Source organism: Cotesia glomerata, linkage group LG4 (genome assembly GCF_020080835.1).
Source record: "Cotesia glomerata isolate CgM1 linkage group LG4, MPM_Cglom_v2.3, whole genome shotgun sequence".
NCBI lineage: Eukaryota > Metazoa > Arthropoda > Insecta > Hymenoptera > Braconidae > Cotesia > Cotesia glomerata.
The window spans coordinates 6,167,624-6,177,990 of NC_058161.1; the positions used below are offsets into that span (position 1 = coordinate 6,167,624).

At 28.3% G+C, this 10,367-nt stretch overlaps 1 protein-coding gene across 1 annotated transcript; it reads right to left on the reverse strand.

The window, feature by feature from the left end:
- Window positions 1-5,106: 5,106 nt before the first annotated feature.
- Window positions 5,107-10,367, reverse strand: LOC123264345. Its single transcript, XM_044727585.1, has 7 exons — window positions 10,231-10,367; window positions 9,044-9,190; window positions 8,821-8,963; window positions 8,347-8,721; window positions 7,961-8,271; window positions 7,260-7,879; window positions 5,107-6,121 (listed from the first exon to the last, which is right to left on the reverse strand). Exons 1-7 carry the CDS (start codon window positions 10,360-10,362, stop codon window positions 5,138-5,140), a joined length of 2,712 nt encoding a protein of 903 aa, XP_044583520.1. The 5' UTR covers window positions 10,363-10,367; the 3' UTR covers window positions 5,107-5,137.

A 10,367-nucleotide genomic window follows, 5' to 3' on the forward strand; every position in this document is an offset into this window, starting at 1 on the left:
CGTAAGAAAATAATGCTTTAGCGACCAACGAATGTGGTTTTTATAGTGCTCCCAAAAAAGCAATTTTACTAGCCAACTTCGTGGGGAATTTTGCAGAATAATGATAACAATCTATTTAAAACTAACGCTAACAATTTAAAACTATCGTATGTACGATCAATTTCACGTTGATTCCGCTTTTTTTTACATTCGATAAGGTAACCAATTACTTCTCAAAAAAATAAATATATCAACTAATATGATTAATTCAAATTTTGACAATATTATTAGACACACTGAGTGGAAAAATTTCTTTTGAAAATGAAGTTCTGAAGTTTAAATTTGGTATACCCTATTCCATACCTAAACGCCTAAAATTGTACTTATAACGTTTTTGAGCTTTACGAGCTTAAAAATATAATTTATGTGGTATTTTGAGCTCTCCGAGCTCAAAGAGTTAGTTGATAGTTTTTAGCTGTTCTATGCTCTTGATCTCTTCGAGCTCAAAAATCTGATAGAAGTTTAATAAAACACTATTCTTTAAATTTTCAAACTGCAATTACTTTTGAATGAATAAACTGATTTTCACGCATTTGACAGCATTCGACGCAGTTTTTTGAGTCCTATGATTTACTTTTAAACACAAATTGATCAGACTGAAAATTTCGGAGTAATTCGAAAAAATCACTTTTTTTCATGAACGATAACTCACGAACGAATCAACCGATTTTGATCGGCCATGTGGTGATCGACGTGTTTTTTTTATTTTAAAAGCTGATTAGTTTTTGGAATCGATCGGTAAAACCGTTTAAAAGTTATGAGAGATTTAGTTAAAGGAACCAAAATTTTTCTTTTAGTAACTTTCTTGTTCAATAAAGGTTTTATAGATCTAGAGGAAAAAAAATTTTAAATAAACAACATAAATTTTCATTCAAAATTTTTTTTTTCCAAATCTAGAAAATTTTTATCCAACAAGAAAGTTACTGTGAGGAAAATTTTGATTTCTTTAGCTAAGAAATGAAATTGTTAAAAATTTCGAACAAATCAATTTCTTGTTACAAAAATAGCCATATTTTTCAAAGGAAATTTTTTCACTTAATGTACGAGTGATGGGAGTGTAATTTACTCCTGATTTTTTACAGTTTGTCATCTTCAAAATCGTGGATTTATTAAATATAATTAATTCATAATTTTCAATACATTGCTGATGAGAAAAATGTATTCATATTAAAATTCTATATGTTATAAATAATTAAAAAAATCATATATAATTTTATCATGTATAAGTTAAGATGAAAATGAAAAAAAAATACGCAGTCTAAATATAAAAATAAATTCCGATTGATAATAGTTATTTTTCGATGTAATCGCAATTACGATAATTGATCTATCATAAAAAAAATGCGATGATCAATCTATAAAAAAAAAAAAAAAAAAAAAAAAAAAATACATCATTAATTGCCACAATAAAAATTTAATCGAATTTGATGAAAATAACGTTTGATCGATAATAAAAATTTACAATGTAATCGATTTTAGCGCTATTTTTTATTGACTCTTAAAAAAATGATGAAATCTTTTTAAAAAATTATAGATTAGTACAATCAACAACGATTGAATAACAAAACGATTAAATCTTTTGTAACCAAAATTTTAATGCTTTGCCCACCAATTAAAATTCATGTGGAAATTCGAGTAATCAATTAAATTTTTCATACATATTTTTTATCGGTACATTTAATGTTTTTTAGTAGAGAAGAAAGGGGTCAATGGAAAGGAGTAGACAATTGAAAAAATTAACGAAAATTAAATATACTTGTAAAAACATGTTTCAATAAGAGCCCTGATTCATTTAGAATTTTAAAAAATTGTATTGTTTAATTTTTTTAATTATATAAAATTTTTATGTTTTTTTTTAATTCTTGACAAGAAGTTTAGGATTATGATCCAGATATAGATATATGTACAATATAAAAAAATATAATATAAGAACAGAATTTAACTGCAAAGCTTTCAACCAGAAGTCGTACACGGAGAGAAATTTATAGGAACCTTTCCAAAAATTATGGGAATGATTCCTATAATAAAATGATCATTATAGTTATCAATCCTATGCTCATTATGGAAACCATACCCATAATTTATTGAAAACAATCCTATACAATAACGGAATAGCTTCAATATATTATGAGAATGGTTCCTATGATATTATGGGAATGACGCACATAATAATAGAAAAATGTTTATGTTCATAATAATGGAGCAATCACATCAAAAATATAAAGTAATTATTACAGCACGCACCAATATTTTTCAGTGATTATAATTAAGAAGGGTTTATATTTTTTCTCTTTCTCGCTCTCTATTGGACAAACGAGAGTATCTCTGTCATACTTGTACAACTTATGGAATCTTAAAACGGATTTTATGCATAAATAAATGAAAATTTTCCAAAAAAGCGCTTCGCTCTTCGATGGATAATTTAATTATCTATCGAAGAGCGAAGCGTTTTTTTTTTCAAAGTTTTATCTTATTCATGAGCAAAACTCGTTTGAAAATCAACTATCAACCGCTCTTTTAAAAATATGTGCATTACGTTACGTTGCCAGCCTCTGAAAGTGGCAGAGATAGCCGGGCGGCACACGTATGACTTGGGCGATCACACATTTTAAGCAACAACTTGAATGGGTGACCACTCTAGTCAGCGTTGGCTAACGCGAGGGATCTCTGCACACTAGGAGAGGGGTCTAATGCTCCAGTGGTCGATAAAGAAGAGTTTCTTATCAATCACTGTAGACTTAACCCAGCTCCGACTGTACTAACATGGGTTTTCTCTGTGGTTTTCCCATGTTACTGTTCCAATAGCCGAGTGGTGAGGATCACCCTGATAGCCATCCAATCATAAAAGTTAACGTTAAATTGCAATCCAACTTTTATACAATCTAGGGCCGGAAATTGACTTTAACTTTTATCAAAATGTTGTAGTAAAAGTCTTGATGTGAACTTTTAGTGAAGTTGGACAAAATGAGTGAAAATACTCATTGATATGGCAGATTATCAGAATTTGTTGAATTTGTCTCTTTTTTACATCGGTAGGTAATTTATCGGTAAAAAAACGAAGCATAGTAAAAATTTTTTACGGACAAAAAAATCAATAATTTATGGTAAGACCGGGGAGTTGAACCCGAATCGGCTGGTTACGAATCAAGCTCACTATCAGATTTTTTTTTATTCAAGCGTTTATTTATTTAAATCATTGATACATAGATATAAAAATAATACACAGGTATAAACGTAAGACTTGTTACTTAAAATAAATTGTCTACCTGGCCCATACGGGCTCTCATAGAGGATAACATAAATGATATTTCTTAATACCTGATAAGCCGCAGGGGCTGTACATAGTGAAGTAAATAATACAGTTTTTCTTATTCTTATTGTGTTAAATACATAAAGTGTTAATACATGATTTATACTAGTTAGCCTAGAAAAGAAACTTGATTTTTATAAAAAAGGCTTACGTTATTAGAATAGTACATGAGAGACATTAAATCAACAACAATTAAAATTAAAAAATATAATATAATAATAGAATAGAACAAGAAGACAAAAAAAAAGAGGAAGCTATTAAAAGAGCTCACTATCAGATAAGCTATCTGAGGCACACATCGCGGACGTAGTTTTAGTCACTTATATTTGACACAATATTTCTATAATGTATAAAATGTAAAATTGTATTTGCAATTATGAATATAAAGTGAGTGAATTGAATTAATTTAATAGTTTTTGGTTTTTAGCTATGACATTGAAGTTAGCAATCACTTGACTATTTTGTAATTTTTTTTTAACAAATAAATTTGTTCCAAAAAATTATTTATAAAAAATTGCATTTTTAATTTTTATAAATTTCTACATGTCAATTTTTCTTTCTAATTATTTTTTACCATAATTTACTTGTTAAAAAAAATTCCTAAAATTATCAAATGTCAGCTAAATTAATTTTCATCTTTAGCTTTAAACATGTAAAGAAATGTTGTAATATAGAAATACTCTGAAACCGTTCATAAAATTATTTACAAAGCATTAAAATTTTTTTTTATCGTCCTATTATTTTTTATTAATTTTTTATAAGAAGTGATTGACAATTAACTTGCAAAAAACTTTTTTAAATCATGGTTTTCTAATCAACTTGAAGGTCCAAATAAAGTAACATTAATTTTTCTATGAATTTTACAGTAATTTTTTATTAAAAAATCATTCCAACTTAACAATAACTTTTTTATAGATTAAAAGTTGGTTAAGACTTAGATTAAAATTGCGGCAGTAGATTAATGTTAAGTTACTATACAACTTCAACACAAATTGTACATAACTTTTACTGTACAGGTTTTGGAGTGAACTTAAGGGAGTATTCTAGTTTAGAATTTTGAAAAAAATGAAAACATTTTTTTTTCATAATTCGATAGTTTCGATATTCAAAAATATCTCCCTGAAAGGATTTTTCAAAATTCAAATTGTTGTCAGATTTCTGTTGCAAGAAATGTAACAAATGGAACAAAGTATTATACCATGAACAAGTTATATACAATTCTTAAGTCAGTTTCTTCTAACACGATCTTGTGCAAGGCACATATGTATATAGAGACTCTCGACACTAAGAGTCTTGCACAAAGCTCGGTAATAGGAATTTTGCTCAAACACGTGTTCCTTGGGTTCCTTCATTTAATCGATGAAAAAATTAGCAAATTCATGAATATTGATTCAAATTTAACGGAATAAACTTCCCGGATTTAACACCCGTTAAAAATAATTAAATTCTATCGGGAATACCTCAAAATGGAGCTTTTCATTAAATTTCTTTCTTCATTGTTTATGAGTGACAAAATAAGTAAAAATTTTTCATTTTAGCGCAAATATATACTTTCAATTGTATAATATTTTATTTATTGTACCATCATCAATCAAATATAAGTATAATATTGGAATTGTGAATATATGAAATAATGAAGCGGATATTAATTGCTCAGAAAAAATGAAATTTTATTGAAATATCATCAATACATTGTACATATTAATGAAAAAAAGAGAAAGAATAAGTCCAAATTTCAGCTAATTTTTTTAGCATTACAATTCGTGTAAATTTAGTTGTATTTTCATTTTACACAAAACGGGATGGAGTAACTTTGTCAATTGGTTGAATTTTAACAAAGTTTCCACAATTTTTCAATTCACGTGAAATTGGGAACAAGTCCAATTCGTAATTATTATGTAGCCATTGTTTCAACCATTGTTCACTTGAAATTATTCCAGCCTCATTATCACAATCGAATGAAGTTGTTTGCCATTCAAATTGATCATTCTGATTAAGTACGATAGTAGTAGTATTCTTGAGATTATTCGCATCTCTAGTGACAATCAAGTATTTTGAATATGGACTCGAACTATCATCATCAATAGCAACACTTTTTTTGTCAATAATTATTACGTCAGCTTCAATAAATTTAATATCCAATTGTTTCGGGTAATCCGCATTAATGAATTCAAGAACAGAATTAAGATAAACGTTATTCTCTAATGAACCGCGAAATAAGACTATCGATGTTTGTACAGCAATATGCCAAACATCTATAAATGGATTATACATTAAAATACCATATTCGCGAACCAACCACATTTTAGCTTCAATTTCTGTTTGTATCGACTTAGCTTCCTTTGATTCGTTCCTCGATACATTGACTGCATATACAGCTGGGCTAAGACCAGAGAATGTAAATGGTATTCCCAGATCATTAATGAAATTATATTCGTACAAGCTGTGATAAAACACATCATATAATGTAGTAACTTGGTTAGAAGTATTCAAAGTTCCATTATTTGATGGAGTGTCAAATGCCTTCAATACAGTGTCAATGTCATTTTTTAAGTTTTTCCATGATTGAGCGGTGTAATAGTCTGATAACACAGGTCGTGATTTATAAAATAATACAATAACCATATGAGAATCCGGCATTGCTGCCATAGCAGCTGGGAATTTCTTAATCAGTTCGATAATAAATGCCTGGGTAAAAGAGCCCTTTATTTTTACGACGTCATTGTTTAACAATGTCAATAAGTAATCCATGCCTTCAACATTCAAGTAAATCTGAAACAAATAAATTATAACCTCAGTTATTACTTGCGCTATCAGCCCTTATGAAAGTATAATACAATGATGCTTTTGGTTTCAGTCTCAACACACTTTAAAGTTAAAAAAAAAAAACGCCATTTGGCCAAGCCCGACATGGATAAGGTAGATTTATTTAACGATGATAGGAAAATTAATATTTTTCATATTTTCAAAGCCACTGAAGAAATAAAAAAAACGTTCAAAAGTCAACAAATTATACATAGCTTAAATTAAAGATAATTGTATAAAGGCCCTCGCCAGACAAGCCGGGGTAAAATGACCCTATTGCAATTGGGTTAATTTTTTTTCCTGAAATACCTTATACTGTAGACAACATCTCAGTCTAGTTTCAACTCTGAAATATCACGCGTTTTTGAGTAAAAAATGAATATTTTGTTTTCAAATCTATTATTCTCCGAATCTACTAAATAATATTAAAAAAAGTACTTATGGGTTTTAAGATATCACTAATTAGTAGTATTTCTAGAAAAATTCACTCGATAATCGGGTCAGTTGGTCATCGGTAAAAATGCGATTATATTTAGAAAAAAAATTTTTTTTGTGCCAAAATCGTATGATACGCATTAGCTTTTTTTTAATAAAAATAAATAAGTTTTTAAAATAAGAATAATAATAATAATAAATTTTTAAAATAAAAATAATTAAGTGAACTTGAGATAAAATCAATACATTTAAGTTACATTTGACGGTAAAAATATTATTTCGAAAAGATTGACAAAACTAAAAATTTTTCGAAAATTAAAAAAATTTTCTAACATCCTCAACTCCGAAACTAACTGGCCGCCCTGTTTAAGAATATTCATTGAAAAAAATTTAAAAAAATTCGCTCAATGCAAATTATATATCTATAGATATATACTTAGAAATTAAAATCAATTGGAATTATTGAAAAAAATCCAAATCTCATGACAGTGAATTTTTTTCAATGAATATTTTTAAACAGGGCGATTTTTCTCATCTTCAAATTTGATAACTTGACAAAATAAAACATATTATAACAAAATTTTCTTCAAATTCCGACATGAGACCGGCTACAATAACTAGATTCATATATAAATTTACTTAAAAATACTAATAAAAAATTTTTACTTACGCCCCAATTGGTGACAGTTTTATGTCCTTCGAAGAAAATTTGTTCAGCGTAAAATTGTTCAATGACGTTCTTCTCTTCATTGTAAATTAAGGAAAATCTTATCTTGAATCCATTTCCGTTGTCATCTACTGCATTGTGGGTCTGAGAAATTGACATTTTGTCGGATATTTTTTCAGGACTATCAATGAAACGCCAAATTTTTAAAGTGATTTCTTTGAGTTGAGCCTCGGATGGATCAGATGAGACGGCTAAATCCCGAATTAATGAGCAATGGTAATTGTACAAGTGTTTACTATTCTCGTAAACTATAAACCAGTGAATACGAAGGACATCTGCCTCCGACTGAGCGTTATAAATAAGATATTCATACGCAGAAATGCGAAGCGTCGAAGGTAGAGTGTAATCAGCCATGATAGACCAGAATAAATCAGAACCAAAAGCATAGTCTGATTTCAACGATGTTTGGATTGCCCTCGATGCTAATAGCCGAATTCCATTTGGATTTGGATTTATTTTAACAACACCCTTAACAATTGGTGCTAAGTAATTGCTATCGGCACCATTTAGTATATTGCCCAAAGCAAAGATGTAAATTTGTTGAAAATCATAATTTTTCTCATCTGAAAAAATCATGTGATTATTGTTACAACTAAATTTTTAGATATTTCGGTTTAAATTTATTCAATTGTTTGTTAAATTACTTATAAGATGGTCGTAATACGCTTTCTGATATTTTTTAAGTGACTCGTTATTTTTGTTGCCAAAAGTTCTGGAAATTAAAGTTGAGTAAGAAAGAATGGCTGATTTACGGACTTTTGGATCGAGCGATTCATTGTCGAACAAAGTTTCCAATTCCATCAAAATCTCAGAGTGTTCACGAATATAGAACGGAAGTTTTACCAACAATTCCATCGCTGTAGAGTCACTGACTAATTTATTTTTTACAAGATCCTTAATGAAGAAGCTCGATGCTGCGGTTCCTATATGAGGCAAAATTCCTTTCAATAAGTCCCTAAAATTTAAGCATTATTATAAGTCAACTGTAATTACATAATCACAATGAATATTCTATCTTATAAATAATTACCCTGCAGTATGTTCAGTTTGACTAGAAGCGTTCTTGAAACTATTAAAGATTTCTTCGAGTGATAAAATGTCAGCCTGATACAATAGCCTAAGGATTTTGTTTATAGTTTTTCCCTGTTCCCAGTTAAGTTCTTTAGCTTCATTTTGATTTTTTTCAATGTAATTTGCAGCAATTATCAACAATTGTTTGATTTTATCTTTAAGATTTTTTTGGTTGACATCATGACGTCCGCTAGTTAAATCCGAAGCTGTATTCTCCCCATAATTAGACTTTGATGATTCGTAAGTCCAGTCGTGAAACAATAGTGAATTATTGAAATCAGCTATCAGTAATGAATTTTCACTTGATACAATTTCCTTGAGATTATATGTTACACTAAAAATTTCAAAAAAAAAAAACAATCACATTAGTTATATCATAAGATTCTTATTTAATTTTTTTTTTTTTTTTATTATTTATTAGTTCACGCCTTACTTGATATGGATGTAGAAAGTATCATTCTCGTTGCGGAAAGGGCAGAAGTGGAATTGTCCAATAGAGTTAATTTCTTCGAGCGAGAAATTATCACCTTCTTTTTTAAGTCCATATAACATATGGCTAGCGGTGTTATAAATCGACTGAAATACATAGTAACTATGAAGACAAGTTTAAATATTTAAACAGGCTAGATATGTGCTGAGTTGAATTTTATAACTACCTCATCTGAATTAGAAACTAGGGTATTGAATTTACTGCACTGGGATGGTGAGTAAAATTTCTTAACAAACACATCCTGAGTTTCATTGATCTCTGGGTGGTTAGCATCAATAATGTAATTAGTCGGACACTCTCCATAGATAGTTTTCTAATGAAGTAAATAATATAGCAAATATATCGTGTTACTAATGCTGAAAAGGCGTATCTCAAAATATACGCCTTTTGGATTTGAAGAACCAAAAGGGCGTATAAATTTTTTTTTTTTCTACAATCAACTAGGTAGGGAATGTATAAAAGTAAAAATCTAGTTGAAAAACGCAAAAAAAAATATTTTTCAACGTAAACCCTTTGGGCTTTAAGAAAAAAATTTATTAAAGCCAAAAGGGCGAATCTGAAAAAATAGTCAAAGTAGCTTCTAAGGAACTTAAAAAGTCGAGATCTAACGGAAAATTCATTTTTGGAAGTGAGACTGAAAATACTACACACTGATAGAAGGATTTCTTAGTATTTAAGAAATCATTTCTTAAACATCATTTCTTAATATTTAAAAAATATTTCTTAGTATTTTCTTAAATACTAAAAAATATTATAAATACTAAGAAATATTATAAATACTAAAAAATATTTCTTAAATACTAAGAAATATTTTTTTAATACTAAGAAATGATTTCTTAAATACAAAGAAATCTTCTTAAATGCTAAGAAATCCTTCTATCAGTGGCACAGTAAAAATTTTGCATCATTGCGTCAAAAATTTTAATGTTAAAAATTTTTATGTTAAATATTTAACACTTTTATGTGTATATTTAACATAAAAATTTTTAACACAAAATTTTATTTAAAATTTTTTGAATGAATTTTCACCAAATATGAAAAATTGAAAATTTCAAAAAATTGCACTGTGTTAGTGATTTAATTTAACTTCCAAAAATCATTTTTTCGTTAGATCTCGAAGTTTTGAGGTCTTCAGAAGCTACTTTGACTATTTTTTCATATTCGCCCTTTGAGATTTAATAATTTTTTTTTCTTAAAGCCAGAAAGGCGTAGGTCGAAAAAAATTTTTTTCAACCAGATTTATACTTTTATTCACTCCCAAGTTAATTTGAAAACAAAAAATTTTTTTACGCCCTTTTGGCATTATTAGATAGGAAACTTTAATTTTTAATAATTGCATTTAACAATGTATACCTCTGAAGCGCTGTACACTTGAATCTTCTCTGGTGAATTAATTGAAGCGTTATTAAAACTCAATTGAAGAATTGAAGCCCACGCAAATTTAATGTTTTTGGACCACGCTGATTCTTCGCTAAGAAATTGCATGGATT

Excerpts from the sequence above, each read along its gene's own strand:
- LOC123264345 (XM_044727585.1), bottom strand. The coding sequence starts at position 10,362 with ATGCAATTTCTTAGCGAAGAATCAGCGTGGTCCAAAAACATTAAATTT. Across the intron at positions 9,191-10,230 it reads AAGTGTACAGCGCTTCAGAG|AAAACTATCTATGGAGAGTG; the intron begins GTATACATTGTT and ends TTACTTCATTAG. Across the intron at positions 8,272-8,346 it reads CAAACTGAACATACTGCAGG|GGACTTATTGAAAGGAATTT; the intron begins GTAATTATTTAT and ends CTTAAATTTTAG.